The sequence below is a fragment of the Anomaloglossus baeobatrachus genome, chromosome 5, assembly GCF_048569485.1.
Source record: "Anomaloglossus baeobatrachus isolate aAnoBae1 chromosome 5, aAnoBae1.hap1, whole genome shotgun sequence".
Classification (NCBI taxonomy): domain Eukaryota; kingdom Metazoa; phylum Chordata; class Amphibia; order Anura; family Aromobatidae; genus Anomaloglossus; species Anomaloglossus baeobatrachus.
The window spans coordinates 528,549,246-528,568,118 of NC_134357.1; the positions used below are offsets into that span (position 1 = coordinate 528,549,246).

The 18,873-nt window shown below is 49.8% G+C and overlaps 1 protein-coding gene across 1 annotated transcript in view; it reads left to right on the forward strand.

Annotated features, from left to right (window-relative positions):
• LOC142312908 (uncharacterized) overlaps positions 1-18,873 on the forward strand; it is a 171,318-nt gene that overhangs the window by 104,167 nt on the left and 48,278 nt on the right. Inside the window, 1 exon segment of the mRNA XM_075351895.1 lies at positions 9,842-10,175. Coding sequence (XP_075208010.1) covers positions 9,842-10,175 — 334 coding nt within the window.

Consider the following 18,873-nt stretch of genomic DNA (forward strand, 5'->3'; position numbering starts at 1 on the left):
GCACCTTCTTCCACATGTTGGGTGTGTCTCACAGGTGGCTTGTGGCAAACTGTAAACAACACTTTTTATTTTTGAGAAATGGCTTTCTTCTTGCCACTCTTTCATAAAGGCCAGATTTGTGCCCTATGGACAGACTCTCCCAGCTCAGCTGTAGATCTCTGCAGTTCATCCAGAGTGATCATGGGCCTCTTGGCTGCATCTCTGATCAGTCTTCTCCTTGTTTGTGATAAAAATTGTGAGGGATGTCCGGGTCTTGGTAGATTTGCAGTGGTATGATACTCCTTCCATTTCAATATGATCACTTGCACAGTGCTCCTTGGGATGTTTCAAGTTTTGGAGATCTTTTTGTTTTTTTAAATCAGATCTTTTTTATTAAACAACTAAGAATCAATACAGAGAAAATATATTGCATCTTATATAACTAGTAAAAGCGTACATTGAAAAAACATATGTTGTCTATAAATCAGGTTCTTCCTCTGTATATAAAAAAAAAAAAAAAGAAAAAAGGATTCTTAGATCAGTTATATAAATTGAGCCTACAGGGGGGGGCGTGGCCTGGCTATGGAGGAGTAGAGACGTGCGTCTACTAAGCTCCCAGCCCGGGCCGACAGAAACGCAGATACCAGAGCACCACAGCACCCAGACCAACACCCATGGGCGCAAAAAGAAAGAAGGGAGCGCCTACCAGCACGGCAAGAGCAGCGGAGCCCCTATCACAGGACATCTCCCGCTTCATGTCAGGAGCGGGCCCTGCAGATCAGCGTGGATCCGGACCCAAGATGGCGGCGCAGGCAGGCAGCAGGAAAGAGGAAAAGCAACCGCTGACAGCTGCGCTCGGACCAGCAAGAGACAGCGGTGGAGTAGCGGAATCGGGAGGAGATGGACGGGCAGAGATCCAGGCACAGGTCAGAGGAGATGGGGGGGACCGGGACCCACACCACGAGGCCAAGATGGTGCCGCGTCGTGGGACAGAGACGCGCCAGGCCTCACACCACGGTCAGAGGGGGAGGGAGGATCCCCCAGTTTAAATAGTACATCAAGCGGCGCTCAGGCTCTGTCACAGCGAGGGCCTCCAGAGCAGGGGACACAGCTTAATGCCAATGCGATACAAGGGGCTGGCAGACCTGGTCATGAATCGCAGGAATGGGGAGGCATAGAAAGGCAGGAACAGACGCCACCCCCCACACCTGACCTGATGAGAGACCCCCAGACCACCGGCCCAAAGTACATAGGGGCAACCCCAGCCTCAGAAGTTACACAAATAACCTGGAATCAGGAGAAGGGACCCCATGAACTTGGAGATGAAACCCACCATCACCAAACGGGCCCCCCTCAGGGAGACGCTTACTCCCCACAGGGAATCCAAGACAAGATGATGCAGCTGGGGAATGATGGCACTAGGGCTGTGAGAATGGCAGCCCTCACAGATCTACGGGAATTAAGTAGTAGAATTAAAAATATGCCATCAAGGGAGGAAATGGAGCACTATGTTGCTCGATAAGAAAATGCATATAAAGCTGAATTGGTGGCCCTGAAAGATGATATACAGCATGTGAGGGAGAGAGTGACCACCGTGGAGGCAACTACAACATCTATGACACAGATACAGAACACCCACTCCTCTTACCTGTCAATCCATTCTTACCAACTGCATTACCTGGCTGACCAAATGGATGACGCAGAAAATAGAGGGAGGCGAAATAACATAAGAATACGGGGCCTCCCAGAGACTGAGTGATGAATGAGCCGAGTGAGCTGGACAAAACAACATGCCATATATTTAACTCACTCCTGCAGGTCCCCCTGGATACCAACCTCGAGCTAGATAGAGTCCACAGGGCCTTGGGACCCAAATCAATGGACCCAGAGTACCCCAGAGATGTGATCTGTAGAGTTCATCGCTACCAGCTTAAAGACGCCATCATGGCGCGGGCCCGTGTCTCTGGAACCATCCGTCATCAAGACAAGCAACTCCAGATCCTTCCAGACCTCTCAAGATGTACTTTACAAAAAAGGAAGGCACTGAGACCCCTACTGGAGGCTCTCCGGTGACACAATATGCCATAGACATGGGGATTCCCATTCCGTCTAAGGGTCCGCCATGAAGGGAGAGTGCACACCCTCAGCCACCCCAGAGGAATCAACGCCTTTACTGATGCCTTACGATTGCCGCCGGTGGAGGTCAGGGACTGGCCCCAGCTACCCTCGAGTCTCCTGGGAGAGAGACCCCCACATCCTGCACTCCCACTACCCCAGAGAAGACAGGACCCCAGAAGAAGGGGAGATATTAACTGAGCTTAGTGATGTGAGCTGAGAAGTCCCCGCTATTCAAGTTGATAACATGTTTTGACATAAGGACACTCCCCATATGCCTCTGTCACGCTCCCCGGGTCCTTTGCTCCGTTCCCCGGGTCCTCTGCTCCGCTCCCCGGCTCACCTGCCACGCTCCCCGCTCTCCAGCCTCCAGTCCCAGCGCTTCCCAGGCCCCCTGGTCCCCGCTCCCGGCGCCCGTCGGCTTCCCAGTCCATGGCCGGCTCTGCTGCGCCCTCCTCTCAGCTTCCTGTGTTGGCTTCTGGCACCCGGGCCGCGCGCATGCGCATTAGGGCGCGCGCGCGGTCACTGACCCTTTCTTAAAGGGCCAGTGTCCACGAACAGGAAATGATGCACACAGGTACAGGGTATATAGGGGGTTAATGTCCAAGGGAGCGGGGCCTGTTCTTCGTGTTTTCCCAAGCTAGGAGTCAGGTCTCCTTGTGTTCTGTGAGATACTTACCTCTCTGTCTTCTAGAGCCGATCCTGCATCGCCATCCGGTCCTGCTGTGTCTCGAACCCCGAACGCTGCCCATCTGCCATCCTGACAGTCCGCACCATCTCGGTTCCCTGCGGTGACCCGTCATCTCGCTCCAACGGTTCCGGACCCCGCCTGACATCATCACGGCTTCCGAACCTGAGCTCCGTCACCCGGACCACCATCAGTGACCTCGTGGTCCCAGGGACTTCTCCATTGTCTTCCAGTGCACGGACTGTTCTGCTACCTAAAGTGCTCCGGCTACCGGACTCCTTTCCCTCATCGGGGAGTTCGGCCCAGTGGATCCACCTCCCGGGTCTGCCCGTCCATCTGGCCCTAACATTAAGAACAGGCCCTGGATCCCGCCGAAGCACCAGCGGCCTTGCATGAGGAACTCCAACGCCAGCGTGAAGTCCAGACCCGCATGCTGAACTTTATGACTTCCGTGGACGCCCGCTTGAATATGCTACAAGCCTCGGTCACATCTTCAGCGTCCCGGGCCTCCACTAGTCAATCCACGGCCCCCGCTCCCGTGGCAGCCTCCTCGGATGCTTCCAGACTGCGTTTGGCCTCACCACCCCGGTACGCCGGAGATCCCAAGACCTGCAGGGGGTTTATAAACCAATGCTCCCTCCATTTCACGCAGCTGCCACATTTGTTTGCCTCCGACCAAGCCAAGGTCGCCTTCATCATGTCTCACCTAGAGGGCGAGGCACTGGCGTGGATGAACCCCTTGTGGGAGAAGGAGGACCCTATGACCAAGAACCTCCAGGACTTCCTACAGGCCTTTCGCAGCACCTTTGACGAACCCGGACGTGCCTCCGCGTCTGCTTCATCTCTTCTCCGGTTACGTCAGGGAACTCTGACGGTGGGTCAATACGCCATCCGTTTCCGCACCTTGGCTTCAGAACTCGGGTGGAATAACGAGGCCCTAACCGCCGCCTTCTGGGAAGGACTCTCGGGTCGAATCAAGGATGAGCTGGCTGGACGTGACGTACCGTCCACCCTGGACGCCCTGATTACCCTAGCGACTCGAGTGGACATACGCTTCCAGGAGCGGTCCAAAGAGGTGTCCCGTGAGAGACGTCCGGTACGGCATTCCTCTCCTCCACAGAAGCCCGCCGTACTCCAGTCAACGGCCTCAGGCGTCTCCGTCCATGAGCCCATGCAGATCGACCGTGTGCGACAGTCGGAACAACGTCGAGCAGAGCGGCTCGCCAAGGGTCTCTGCTTCTACTGCGGAGAAAGCACACACCTGCTACGCGCCTGTCCTGAGAGGCCGGGAAACTCCAAAGCCTAGGGTTGGTAGGAGAGGCCACCCTAGGTGCTGGGACTCTCTCAGACCCGGTTACATGGACTGTGCAAGTGACAACGGGAGAGACGCGGTTTACGGCTGAGGCGTACCTCGATTCTGGGGCAGCAGGCAATTTCATCCAGCAGGCCACGGTGGACAAGTACCAGGTGCCTGTTACTCCACTCGCCAAACCTCTTTTGATTGCCTCTGTGGATGGGAGACCCCTCTCTGACACCATCTCCTGGATCACCAAGCCGCTTGAACTGCGTATCGGTGCTCTGCACACCGAGAACATCGCTCTCTACGTCCTCCCACATATGTCACATCAAATCCTGCTGGGCCTTCCCTGGTTGCGGACACACGAGCCTTCAGTCAGCTGGGGCACTGGCGATATCACTCGATGGGGGTCTTCTTGCCATGAGAAGTGTCTGAAGACCATACAACCTATCCGGCGACCTCCGGTTCCCGAGTCCCTACCGGGACTGCCTTCAGCCTATTGGTCCTTCGTGGACGTCTTTGATAAGAAGGAGTCCGAAGTACTTCCGCCACATCGTCCTTACGATTGTGCCATTGACCTGCTCCCAGGAACTACACCACCTCGAGGACGGATATATCCACTGTCACCAGCCGAAACAAGAGCCATGTCTACGTACATCACAGAGAGCCTGGCTAAGGGATTCATTCGGAGATCCTCCTCTCCTGCTGGAGCAGGCTTCTTCTTCGTAAAGAAGAAAGAGGGCGACCTACGCCCATGTATAGACTACCGGGGATTGAACCTAATCACCGTAAAGAACAAGTACCCCCTGCCGCTCATCCCCGAATTGTTTGATCGGCTCAGAGGAGCTCATGTGTTCACCAAGTTGGATCTTCGGGGTGCCTACAACCTGGTCCGTATCCGCTCAGGGGATGAATGGAAGACCGCGTTCAACACTCGCGATGGGCATTATGAATACTGCGTGATGCCCTTCGGCCTGTGTAACGCACCAGCAGTCTTCCAAGAATTAGTGAACGATGTGTTCCGGGACCTTCTCTACGTTTGTGTGGTGGTATATCTGGATGACATCCTTGTCTTCTCTCCGGACCTCCAGACCCACCGAGAGAACGTGCAACTGGTCCTACAAAGACTGAGAGAGAATCGTCTGTACGCCAAGTACGAGAAGTGTGTCTTCGAACAGTCTTCTCTCCCCTTCCTGGGGTACCTCATCACCGACACCGGACTGCAGATGGATCCAAAGAAGGTCTCTTCCGTTCTCAACTGGCCTCCCCTTTCTGGACTGAAGGCAATCCAGCGCTTTCTGGGATTCGCCAACTATTACCGCCAGTTCATTCCTCACTTCTCGGCTCTGACTGCTCCTCTCTCCGCCTTGACCAAGAAGGGGGCTAATCCAAAGGACTGGTCACCTGCGGCCGACGCCGCGTTTGGCTCTCTAAAGCGAGCCTTTGCCTCCTCTCCTGTACTCCACCGTCCAGAGTTAAACCGCCAGTTCACCTTGGAGGTGGATGCCTCCTCCTCGGGAGCCGGAGCAGTACTCATGCAGAAGTCCTCCTCCGGGAAGATGGTGACTTGCAATTTCTTCTCCAAGAGCTTCTCCGCGCCTGAACGCAATTACACCATCGGTGACCGAGAGCTATTGGCGGTCAAACTGGCTCTGGAAGAATGGCGCTATCTTCTGGAAGGAGCAGCGTACCCCGTCATTATTTACACGGACCACAAAAACCTGGAATACCTGCGGACTGCTCAGCGACTGAACCCACGGCAAGCCAGGTGGTCCTTGTTCTTTGCCCGGTTCGACTTCCAGCTTCATTTCCGACCCGCGAACAAGAATGTACGCGCTGATGCCTTGTCTAGGTCTTTCATGCCCATGGAGCAGGAGGAAGAGACATCTCAACCCATCATCTGTCCAAGTAAGATTATTCCAGTGGCTCCTGTCACCCTGGCCCAGATACCGCCTGGGAAGACCTATGTCTCTGAGACTGACAGGCAAAAAGTGTTACACTGGGGCCATGCCTCGAAAACAGCCGGTCATGCAGGTCAGAAGAAAACATGGACTGCGATTGTGCGTCATTACTGGTGGCCATCCCTTCGCACGGACGTCGCCTCTTTTGTCTCTGCCTGCTCCTCCTGTGCCAGGAACAAGACTCCCAAACACCTGCCATATGGCCGTCTTCTGCCTCTGCCCATACCCTCAGTTCCCTGGCAACACATAGCGATGGACTTTATTACGGACTTGCCATTGTCCTCCGGACACACAGTCATATGGGTCGTGGTGGATCGGTTATCTAAAATGGCCCATTTCGTTCCTATGGCTGGACTGCCCTCTGCCCAGGAACTCGCGGACGCTTATATACATCACATCTTCCGCTTGCATGGCTTTCCATCACACATCGTGTCCGATAGAGGAACTCAGTTCACCTCCCGCTTCTGGAGGGCTCTCTGTAAACATCTGGGAGTGACTTTGGACTTTTCTTCGGCCTACCATCCTCAGTCGAACGGCCAAGTGGAACGGGTCAATCAGATATTGACCTCTTTCTTACGTCACTACGTCAACGCCCATCATGACGATTGGTCCACGCTTCTTCCTTGGGCTGAATTCTCCCATAATCACCACGTCAGTGAGTCCTCCTCCAGTTCTCCCTTCCATGTCGTCTACGGACTTCAGCCGTCTGTCCCATTGCCGGTATCCTCTTCCTCGGACATCCCTGCTGCTGATGCAGTGCTCCGTGACTTTGCTACCATTTGGGACTCAGTTAAGGCGTCCCCTGCACGTGCATCCCTGCGGATGAAGAGACACGCGGACAAGAGACGTCTGGATCCTCCGTGTTTCTCTCCGGGAGATCTCGTCTGGCTTGCTTCCAAGTACATCCGACTGAAGATACCATCCTACAAGCTGGGTCCTCGCTACATCGGACCGTTTAAAGTCCTCGGCAAGATCAATGAGGTCTCCTACAAACTGCAGCTCCCGGCCACGATGAGGATACCCAACTCCTTCCACGTCTCTCTGCTCAAGCCGGTTGTCCTTGGTCCCTTCTCCGCTGCCGCCAGTCCGGCTCCTCCCCCTATTGCTGAGGACGACATCTATGCGGTAAGGGATATCGTGGCCATGAAGACCGTACGAGGCCGACAGTTCTTCCTGGTGGACTGGGAAGGGTATGGTCCTGAGGATAGGTCCTGGGAGCCCAGGGAGAACGTGGGCACTCCTCTGATCCGTGCCTTCCTGTCCCGGTTGCGGGGAGGGGGGCGTGGGGGGGGGGTACTGTCACGCTCCCCGGGTCCTTTGCTCCGTTCCCCGGGTCCTCTGCTCCGCTCCCCGGCTCACCTGCCATGCTCCCCGCTCTCCAGCCTCCAGTCCCAGCGCTTCCCAGGCCCCCTGGTCCCCGCTCCCGGCGCCCGTCGGCTTCCCAGTCCATGGCCGGCTCTGCTGCGTCCTCCTCTCAGCTTCCTGTGTTGGCTTCTGGCACCCGGGCCGCACGCATGCGCATTAGGGCGCGCGCGCGGTCACTGACCCTTTCTTAAAGGGCCAGTGTCCACGAACAGGAAATGATGCACACAGGTACAGGGTATATAGGGGGTTAATGTCCAAGGGAGCGGGGCCTGTTCTTCGTGTTTTCCCAAGCTAGGAGTCAGGTCTCCTTGTGTTCTGTGAGATACTTACCTCTCTGTCTTCTAGAGCCGATCCTGCATCGCCATCCGGTCCTGCTGTGTCTCGAACCCCGAACGCTGCCCATCTGCCATCCTGACAGTCCGCACCATCTCGGTTCCCTGCGGTGACCCGTCATCTCGCTCCAACGGTTCCGGACCCCGCCTGACATCATCACGGCTTCCGAACCTGAGCTCCGTCACCCGGACCACCATCAGTGACCTCGTGGTCCCAGGGACTTCTCCATTGTCTTCCAGTGCACGGACTGTTCTGCTACCTAAAGTGCTCCGGCTACCGGACTCCTTTCCCTCATCGGGGAGTTCGGCCCAGTGGATCCACCTCCCGGGTCTGCCCGTCCATCTGGCCCTAACAGCCTCCCGGAGGCAGACGATCAAACTGACTAGCTGGAGGAGGGGATCGAGGGGTAGTGGCAAGCGGCATGACCAAAAGAAGAAAAGACTTTTATGGGGGCAGATATGCCCGCCACTTAGAGAGCAGTCGATTGCCACTCGAAGGAAGAGGGAGGGGGGAGGAGGAAAAGCGAAGAGCAATCACCTCTTTATGCAGGGGGTTCGGCCATACAGCAGGAAAAATCTTTGATATATATGATAATATGGATCTAATGATCGGGTGTTAACTGTTGATATATTTTGAGTTTCAGATTGTGGTTCTGTCGGTCTGGGGGAAGATCTCCTCGGTGGAAAGCTCGCTACCCAAATAGGAGGTACTACCCCGAGGGACGTGGTACTGTAGGAAAACTTCTTTCCTTATTCCCTTTGACTCTAGGGGTACCCCTCGAATAGAGGGCGCCCTACTAATTTCTTTCTAAACACTATACTCTCCTAGTTTACTTACACACTTCCTGACCTTTTTCTTCTATTACTTCTCTAACAACTCTTCTCTTGTTCTTCTTCCCCCCCCTCTCTCCCCCTTTGTTTGTTTTTGTTCTTTTTCTACCTGCCCCTCCTCCCTCCCTCCCCGCACCCCCCAGCCACCAACACAAGACTATAGACACACAGGCGCTACACCATCTGGGCACGAAAAGGATCGGAGAGTATGACATCTCTGAACTTCGGATCCATTAACATCTGGGGATTTAATACCCCACAGAAGAGATCACAGATCACAGGTTCTCTATGGCATGCATAAACAAAAGATTCAGGTACTGATACTGGAGGAAACACATTTTAAAATGGGTCATGTTCCTAATATTAAGGATAGGTACTACACTGAACGGCACCACAGCTCTTACTCGGAATCGCGTTCAAGGGGGGTTTCCATAGCGATCCATAAAAATTTGGGTCACTCGGTAGTTGATTCAATCACAGACCCCAATGGCAGATTCATTCTGATAAACATCACAATCAACTCAACTCTTTATACAATTGCGGGATGGTACTCACCGAGTCAGAATCAAGCAAAGGCGTGCGTTTCTTTCCTGAAGACCTTGTCTGGGTTTGGGGAGGGGGTGGTGGTGATAGGAGGGGACTTTAATCTGACACTGAACCCAGGGATGGATACCACATCGGGAAGGAGTGCTGTCCCGGAGGGATCATTGAGGGCACTGAAAAAAGAAATACATAGACTACATCTGGTGGACATCTGGAGGATAATGAATCCCCAGGGAAAAGACTACACATTCTTCTCAAACCCCCACAACTCCTATAGTAGGATTGACTTTTTCTTAATAAGCCACCATGCTCTCAAATGGAGACCTAGCACCTCCATAGGCAACTTTGTGTGGTCAGACCACACACCAATCTTTCTGAAACTGTCCCCCCCGGATAGACATGAGCAAACATGGAGTTGGAGACTTAATGACACTTTGCTCCGGGACCCTATGTGCGTGGCGGACATTGGGGACTCAATTGACTCATTCCTCTCAGTACACACTTCGGACGATACACCGTATCCCATTAAGTGGGAGGCACTGAAGTGTGTCCTGAGAGGCACCTTTATAAAACAGGGAGCGCGCATCAAAAAGGTAAAAGAGGCTAGGGTGACAGAACTCCTGGCCAAAATTCAAGTACTAGAAACTCAACACAAGAGCATACCAGCCTCAGAAACATTGATAGAACTCACTAAATGTAGAGATGACCTGAAAGTCATTTTAAATTTAAGTTACCTCAGATTCAAAAATCAATTCAAAAAGACCCTATACAACTACTCGGATAAATGTGGTCGCCCGATGTCGCGCCTTCTTCATTCCCGTACACAGACTCAATATATCCCCCGATTAAAGCACCCAAATGGGACAGAGGAACACAACCCGGTAGAAATCCTAGACATTATGAAAACATTTTACTCCAATTTATACAATATCAAAGGAAAATTCTCGGACATGGATCCCCAGGAATTTCAGAGGCGGGTAGACGAATACATGACAGACACAGCCCTCCCGGTAATAGGGGACGAAGTTGCAGCACAGCTTGATGAACAATTCATAGAGGCGGAGGTAGAGGAAGACATCAATAATACACCCAGCGGACAGAGCCCTGGACCGGACGGGTTCTTCCCTCTATTCTTTAAGACCTTTAGAGACAGGCTCACACCCTTCATGACCAAGGTGTTAAACTCAGTCACATATTCCAATGGGTTCGCCCCTCAATCACTAGAGGCCCATGTAGTTGTAATACCAAACCAGAGAAAGACCCCATGATGGTATCAAATTATCGCCCAATCTCGCTGATTAATGTAGACATCAAAATCTTTGCGAAGTTATTAGCCAGTAGACTGACACCGATACTCCCAGACATAATACATTCGGACCAGGTGGGATTCCTACAGGGACGCGAGGCGAGGGACAACGTGTGCAAGACCATATCGCTAATCGCCAGGGCAGGGGCGTGCCCGAGGGGAGTGGGCCTGTTGTCAATCGATGCCGAAAAGGCTTTTGACCGCGTACACTGGGGTTTTATGGAGGCAGCCCTTAAACAGATTGGCCTGAGGGGAGGTTTTCTAGCTAAAATAATGGCCCTTTATACTGGCCCTACAGCACGGATCAAAGCAAACGGCTCCCTCTCAACTCCTTTCCGGATCCATAATGCTACTAGACAGGGATGCCCGTTATTCCCATTAATCTACGCCATTGTTATGGAGCATTTGGCAATGGCTATCAGGAAGAACCCCAGTGTGCGATGTCTGAGCTTGGATGGGAGACAATATAAAACAGCCCTTTATGCAGATGACTTATTGCTATATATTTCAGAGCCCCATATATCCTTCCCCTCACTCCTGAAGGAATTTGAACGTTACGGAAGTCTTAGCAACTTCAAAGTCAACTACAAAAAAACAGAAGCCCTAAACATCTCATTGCCGGCATCAGAAGTCCAGAGATCCCAAAACAATTTTCCATTCAGGTGGCAAACACACTCAATAAAGTATCTGGGAATTCAGATACCTACCGATCTAAATAAACTATACACATTAAACTATCAAACTCTACTAGATAAGACCATTAGGGACTTTAATTCATATAATAAAAAACCTCTAACCTGGTTCGGAAGGATTAACACCTTTAAAATGGACATTCTCCCAAGATTCTTATATGTATTCCAGGCTGTCCCCATAAACCCTTCAACAAGCTTTTTCAAGTCCATGAAAACCGCCCTTATAAAATTCATATGGAAACAAGCAAAACCCAGAATAAAGTACTTAACCCTCACCAGACACAAACAGGACTGGGGGGGGGCGGGATTACCAAATCTACAACTTTATCATCAAGCATCGGTATTGGTCAGATTATTTGATTGGCACTTCCAAGCGGACGCAAAACAGTGGGTAGAGCTGGAGCAAGGTTGCACCCCGATACCCCTGAAGAACCTTTCATGAGTGGGACAGAGAGATAAGTTACACATTGAACCCGAGGGGGTATTGGTGAAGGCGACGCTGACGTTATGGGATAGACTGAGAGAAAACAGCGGACTGACTAAGACCCCTAGCTCATTAACCCCCATATTCAACAACCCGGAGTTCCCTCCAGCGATGGGGGGGAGAGGTTTCTATGATGGTATCCAAACTCGGACCTCCGGGTGGTTCACTTATTACAGGACACACACTTCCCCACACGGGAACAGTTGGAGGAAAAAGACCCTCCCATGAAACTCTCTTGGTTGCAGTATGGTCAGCTGCGGTCCTTTTTGGGGAAGTGGGGTGTAGAGGGACAACGCCCTCTTCCGGTGTCACCCACACCGTTTGAGGTCTTGTTTCTAGGGAATTCACCGCCCCCCCCCCCCCACCTGATCTCAGTGATATATAAACACCTTAACGGACGGCCTAACCACCCGGACCCGGACTATGTTCAGGCATGGGAAAAGGAACTGGGTACCAAGTTCTCGAAGGAGGACAAGCAAAAAGCCTTCCTCTTTACACACAAAATGTCAGTGGTGGGGTTCGCTCAGGAAAGGAATTACAAGATTCTGGCTCGGTGGTACCTCTGCCTAACCAAAATTCATAAACTTTTCCCTTCGGCCCCAGAAGGGTGCTGGCGCTGCAGAACCGAAAAAGGGACAATGTCCCACATATGGTGGGACTGTGAAAAAATCAAACCCTTCTGGGACGCGCTATTCGGGGCTTACACAAGGATCACAGGAACCCAGGTCAGACCTACCACTCAGGTGGCGATCCTCTCCATGTTGCCAGGCCCCATTGGGGCACAAAAAAGAGATCTCCTCAGGTTTTGCCTGATTGCAGCTAGATCAGTAATCCCCAGATACTGGCGGAGGACGGAGACGCCACCTGTTGGGGAGTAGTTTAAGGAGTTCTCACACATAGCCCTGATGGAAGAATTATCTGCAATAGCAAATGGCACTACTGATACCCACACCTGGACTTGGCGGCCCTGGATTATGTTTAAGGAAACCCATGACTTCTCGAGGTTACTGGCTCAGTAGAGGGGTGGACCCGGGGGCCGGTGTGGCATAAATACCCCTAACCCCATTACCCCCCTCCTCTATCCCCAATCCCTTCCTTCCCCCTAACCCTCCCTTCATCTTACAATCCCCCCCCAAAATTACACATCCCCTCTTCCCCCCCCGTTTTTTTTTTGTTTTGTTTTTTTCTTTTTTTCTCTTTTCTTTCTTCTCATTTCTCAGTATATTTCTCCCTTCTCTTCCTCTCTCTCCTAAGCTTTCATCTCCGATATCTTTCTCCCCTAACTTTTCTCATCTTGCACTCTCTCCAAGCACACTAAAGAATCTGTCTTCTACATTGCAAACTTCATACAATCCCTATGCAAAACATATCCACTTGGATCTTCAGTAAGCGGCAACGGAGGTGTAATGCTTATTCCCTATTCAGACGTATAACACTGGTAGGGGCCCACCCTGGTCCAGGCCGGAAGTGAAAAAATCTGTTAATTAGGGGGCTATGCTCAGGATCCCCCTCAGACCGAAAAATGGGAAAATAGCATAGTTATGGTTGTTCGTTAGACAGAAAAGGGAGATAATTTGAAGTAAGACATGGTATGTGAAGTGCATCCGAAAGTGCAAGGAAAAGTGAATTGTAGTAATTTGTAATTAGCTACGTAAGGAGAAATGTTAATATAAAGCAAATGTGAAGAGCACGTTTATATCTCAATTATTATATGTAATGGAATATACAAGACTGTTGGACCAGGAGAGAGACAGCTCTCACAAATTCTCTATCTAATCTTGCTTTCTTTTTCTCTAATATATTGTTGTTTACTGTGTGAAAAATCAATAAAAACAGATTAATCATAAATTGAGCCTACAAACAACATGTCTCCATAGATAAACAAAAGTTTAAATTATGCAATAATACCTCAGTCTAATAGGAAAGTCTCCTCCATCAGCCATGTCGCTCCGCATCATATTTCCATACCCGCTTGCCTCTCCCCGTTTAATCATCAATCACACCCTTCCGGCCCCTCCCACAGCGCCGCTCAAAGTCCACTCCACCACGTAAAACACTAGTTTTAACTTTTACTCCCCAAACGTTCCATTCACTGCAAGCACAACAGTAACTGGTCCAACATTGCATCCTGCACTAGTGCCCCAGAGGGGAGACCCGGCGACTCCATCCATGGCTGTCAGATTTTTAAAACTTTCTCAGTGTTTTTCTCTTTAAATAAACTCCCCTTTCCAATCTAATGACGTTATTTAATTTATTTTTAAGCTCTGATAACGTTGGTGGTAGAGGATTTAACCAATGGTATGCTTGATCCTTGCTTGATACAGGATACGTGCTATTCCCAGGGCTGTTGGAGAGTCCGGGTCTACTCCTCCCTCCCACAGACTCAACAAACATAAACGAGGTGACGGCTGTATTGTGATATGATATATTTGGTCTATGAGTCCCAGGGTTTGTTTCCAGAAATCACCAATGTGTCCACACTCCCACATAACATGCATCAAATGGGCATCATCCTGTCCATACCTAACACATTGTGCATTTGGTCTAAGTCCCATCCTGAATAATAGGCTGGGAGTTTTATATACCCTGTGGATGAGATATATTTGAGAAAGCCTTTGGCACTCAGAGACCGCCAGTTTAGGGACCTGTTCTAGAATGTCGGACCACTGGTCTTCCATCAGGGGGCCAACGTCCCGTTCCCATTTACTTTTAACAGTCAGTGGGTATGTCTCCAGATGGGCAGGTAGTAATCTTTTGTATAGTTCAGAAATAAGGCCTTTAGAGGACTCAGATGTAAGCAGCATATGATGTAATGTTTGATTATGTGTCACTGTCACCAGATTTGTCCTCCTCTGTCTTTCCAGTGCGTGCCTCAGCTGTAAATACTGATTAAAGAAGAGATGCGGAAGGTGAAACTCCGATCTCAATTGCTCAAAACTCTTAAGAAAATTATTTTGTAGTACTTGTGACACTAAATGGATCCCTTTATCTTCCCATCCTCTGAACCCCACTAATTTTTTAATTTCTGGCAAATCCTGGTTCCGCCACAGTGGCCAGAACTCTGTAGGCCCATTTACCTTCAAAAGAAACTTACCTCTGTCCCATACCCGAAATATCATAGCCAACGTGGGATATCGTGCCCCATTTATCTGTCTTTGTCTCACATCCAACTGGCAACCCGGATATTTCCATACCAATCCCTCTCTCACTATATCACCACTATTATCATACGCTCCTTCTTTGCCCCAACCCCTAAGATGTTGCATCTGGGAGGCTATATAGTATATATATGGGTTTGGTACCGCCAGTCCTCCCTCCTCCTTTCCCCGCTGTAGCACTTCCAGTCGAATCCTAGCCTGTTTTTTCTTCCAGATAAGTTCCCGGAATAATGTATTAATTTTTGCAAAAAATTCCCTACGTATCCACACTGGAGAATTATGTATAAGATATAGTAAATGTGGCATCATTACCATTTTGATTAAGTTGGTTCTACCGATATTTGAGAGCGGCAAGCGACACCAGGTGTGTACCTTTGCTCTGAACCGCTGCAACAGGGGTTCCAGATTTAGGGCCTGGAAATCCTTCGGATTTGGGCTAACAGTTACTCCCAGATACTTAAACTCTCGGACCACAGGAACCGGTATCTGCAAGTCCGAGAAATCCACCGGGAGAGGTTCTATCGGCATTAAAGCCGATTTGGACCAATTAATCCGAAGACCAGACCTCCGCCCAAATTCTTGAATGATATCCATTGCCGGCAAAATCGAGGAATGTACCCTGTCTAAATATAAAAGTAGGTCATCAGCATATAATGATATTTTCTGCTCCACTGCTCCACACCTAAATCCCGTTATCTACCTGGACTTCCATATTGCAACTGCCAATGGCTCCACTGCAGAAGCAAATAGCAAGGGCGAGAGCGGGCACCCCTGTCTAGTACCTCTTCCGAGAGGAAAAGACTCAGAGACCCTGCCATTAGCCCTAACCTTTGCCACCGGTGAGTCATATAGCAGCTTCACCCAATTTATAAATCTGTGTCCAAAACCCATTTTCCGAAGTACAGCCCACAAATACCCCCATTCTAAGCTATCGAACGCCTTAGCGGCGTCTAAGGACAAAATTGCCCTTTCCCCTGGCTTCTCAGAACTATGCTGAATCCCTAAGTATAATTTTCTAAGATTCATAGATGTGGCTCTACATGGAATAAATCCTGTTTGATCATTCTGTATAATAGATGAGATGACTCGGGACATCCTATTGGCGAGCACCTTGGCCAGTAATTTAACATCTGTTGGTAGTAGAGAGATTGGGTGGTACGAATCTGGGATCTCTGGATCTTTTCCGGGTTTTAATATTAAGACTATTAAAACTTCCCTCATAGAAGGCGGGAGGACTCTCTGCCTTTCAGCCTCTTCAAATACGTTAAGTAGTTTAGGTAGTAGTAAGGGTGCATACATTTTATAAAACTCGCTAGGCAGGCCATCCGTTCCCGGAGCTTTTTCATTTTGCGTCTGGCCAAGCGCTTCCTCTAATTCTTCCAACAGGATGTCTCGATCCAACAAATCGCTTTCTTCGTTGGCCAGTGTGGGGAGAGAGAGAGCATCCAAATATTGCTCAATCTCAGTCTCCGTAAGGTCACAGTCTGATGTGTAAAGCCGCATATAATACCTCTTTATCTCCCTCACTATATCCTCACTTTCCATTACAAGATCACCCGACTCCGTCTTCATCCTATTTATATATGAAGAGCCTTCCTGCGCCCTAATGACCGTGGCTAGTAGGTGCCCTACTCCCTCCCCCTCTATGAAATAATTCTGCTTGAGGAAGTAACGTTTATTTGCTGCCGACATGAGATTTTCCCTGAGTGATATCTGTGCCTTCTCTAGAGTGTTTTTAGTTTCCTCTGTTGGGTTGAGCACCACTGCAGCCTTCGCAACAGATACTTCCTGAATCAGACTTTGGGTGTAGCGTCTGTTTTGGTTTTTACGTATGCATATTTCTCTGATATAGATGCCCCTCACCACGGCTTTCATAGAGTCCCAGACTATATGTGATGGTGCGGAGCACTCATTAAGTTGGAAATATTCTAAAATATTATCATGCAAAGATCCCCCTATAAGCTGGATCCAGAAGTGATTAAGTTTCCAGATAGGCCTAGACAGGGTGAGGGGGTTTCCCCATGAAAGTGTAACATGGAGTGGTGAGTGATCAGATACGCTTCTAGGAAGATAGGCCACCGTTTGTACATATAAGGTCATAAGTGTGTTCCCAATAGCTAGGTCTATCCGTGACATAGTGTGGTGGGAGCTAGAGTAGCAGGAAAACTGTTTGTATGTGGGGTTTTGGACACGCCAAAGGTCTACCAAACCCAGCTCTGTCAGCATTCTAGCAAATGAAGTTGAGGCTGCGTCCTCTGATATGTTCCCCGAATGTAGCTTATCTAGATAAGGATGTAAATATGTGTTAAAATCTCCTATCAAAAGAGTCGGCGCAGAGGGGAAGGAGTCTAAAATAGACAAGATTCATTTTACTGGTTCGACTGAGTATGGTGGAGGGATGTATACCGCAACCAGAATAAATTGTATACCATACAGCGTGCAAAGTAAACAAACAAATCTGCCCCCAGGGTCAACCACTGATTTGGTACATGAAGATGGGATGGATTTGTGCACCAACACACTGACACCCCGTGCATGGGTCGAGTATGTGGAATGATATTCATGTGTGATGCATCCCTTCCTCAGCCAATGAACATTATCTCTTACCATGTGGGTCTCAGATAAACATAGAATAGCCGGGAGAAACTTTTGCAAATGAGTAAATATAGCACATCTCTTATTCGCATCCCTGAGCCCCCCCAACATTCCACGCTACAATATTAAGTGATGTCGCCATAAGAGCAGGTTAATAAATAATAAACCAGGACATAATCCATTACTGGGGGAGAGAGGCAATCTCCATCAATTCCTGTTAGCATTAGCTTGAGCGACACGACTGAGGTACAACACACCCCACATATTAATTGCAAAATACAACAGTAAAACGAAAAAACAAGGAGGGAAATAGAGCCCTGTACACCGGTGCACAGCGCCCCCGCAAGTGTAACTTGCACATTTCTCTGAGATAGAGAGAATCAGGGCTAGAAAACTCGCCCAGAGTCCATGCAGGGAGAAGGGTCCACAGCTTTTTCCCGTAACGAGTGTCCACAGTGAACCGGTCATCTCCCGCCCTGGATCCAAAATGAAATGATCAGTAGTAATTATACCAGCATAGCGTCTCAGACAATAAGAAACAGCAGAACCTGGCGGTAGAAAGGGTGATCTTCAAGTATCCTTCCTCCTCATGGACCTCTCATTAATAACCAGCCAAGACAGCGCCGCTCCCGCCGTATCAAAAAAGTGAGTTTCTCCATTCACCGCAATTCGCAGTCTAGCAGGATACATCATGGAGTATGGCGCTTGTAATCCGCACAGGCGTTGTTTAATCTCAATAAATTGCGCCCTTTTATGTTGTACCTCCATGGAAAAATCAGGGAAAATAGAGATCTTCCTCCCATTAATAGCAAGCTCCTTAATATAATATCTCTGGATCTGCGCAGAATAGCATCCCTGTCTTTAAAATGCAAAAGTTTGAGCAAGATAGGACGTGTGGGTGCTCCTGGCGGGGGGGGCACGTGTAGGGACCCTGTGCGCTCTCTCAATAGTAAAGAATGGAGATAAATCATCTTTGCCAAAGGTGTCCATTAGCCATTTTTCAAAAAAACCCAGGGAGTCATTCCCTTCTGCCCTCTCCGGGACACCCACCAGGCGCAGATTACTTCTACAGGAGCGGTTCTCCAAATCGTCCACCTTGTTCAGCAGTGTTGTGATATTTTGCGTGGCTTTTCCCAGCTCCCGTGTCATTGGTGACAATTTATCCTCCACTGCACTCACATGTTTTTCCAGCTCCCCCAGTCTGGTAGTCACCCCCTGCAGCTTATGTTTGATACAGGCTATATCCCGAGTGACAGTTCCCATTTGGTTACGTAAAGTGGCCAGTGTGGTGTTGCAAGCGTTAACTGCTGCCAGGATTTCTCCCAGTGTGGGTTCAGCTTCAGCAGGCTGCTCCATACAGTGCCTACAAGTAGTATTCAACCCCCTGCAGATTTAGCAGGTTTGATAAGATGCAAATAAGTTAGAGCCTGCAAACTTCAAACAAGAGCAGGATTTATTAACAGATGCATAAATCTTATAAACCAACAAGTTATGTTGCTCAGTTAAATTTTAATAAATTTTCAACAT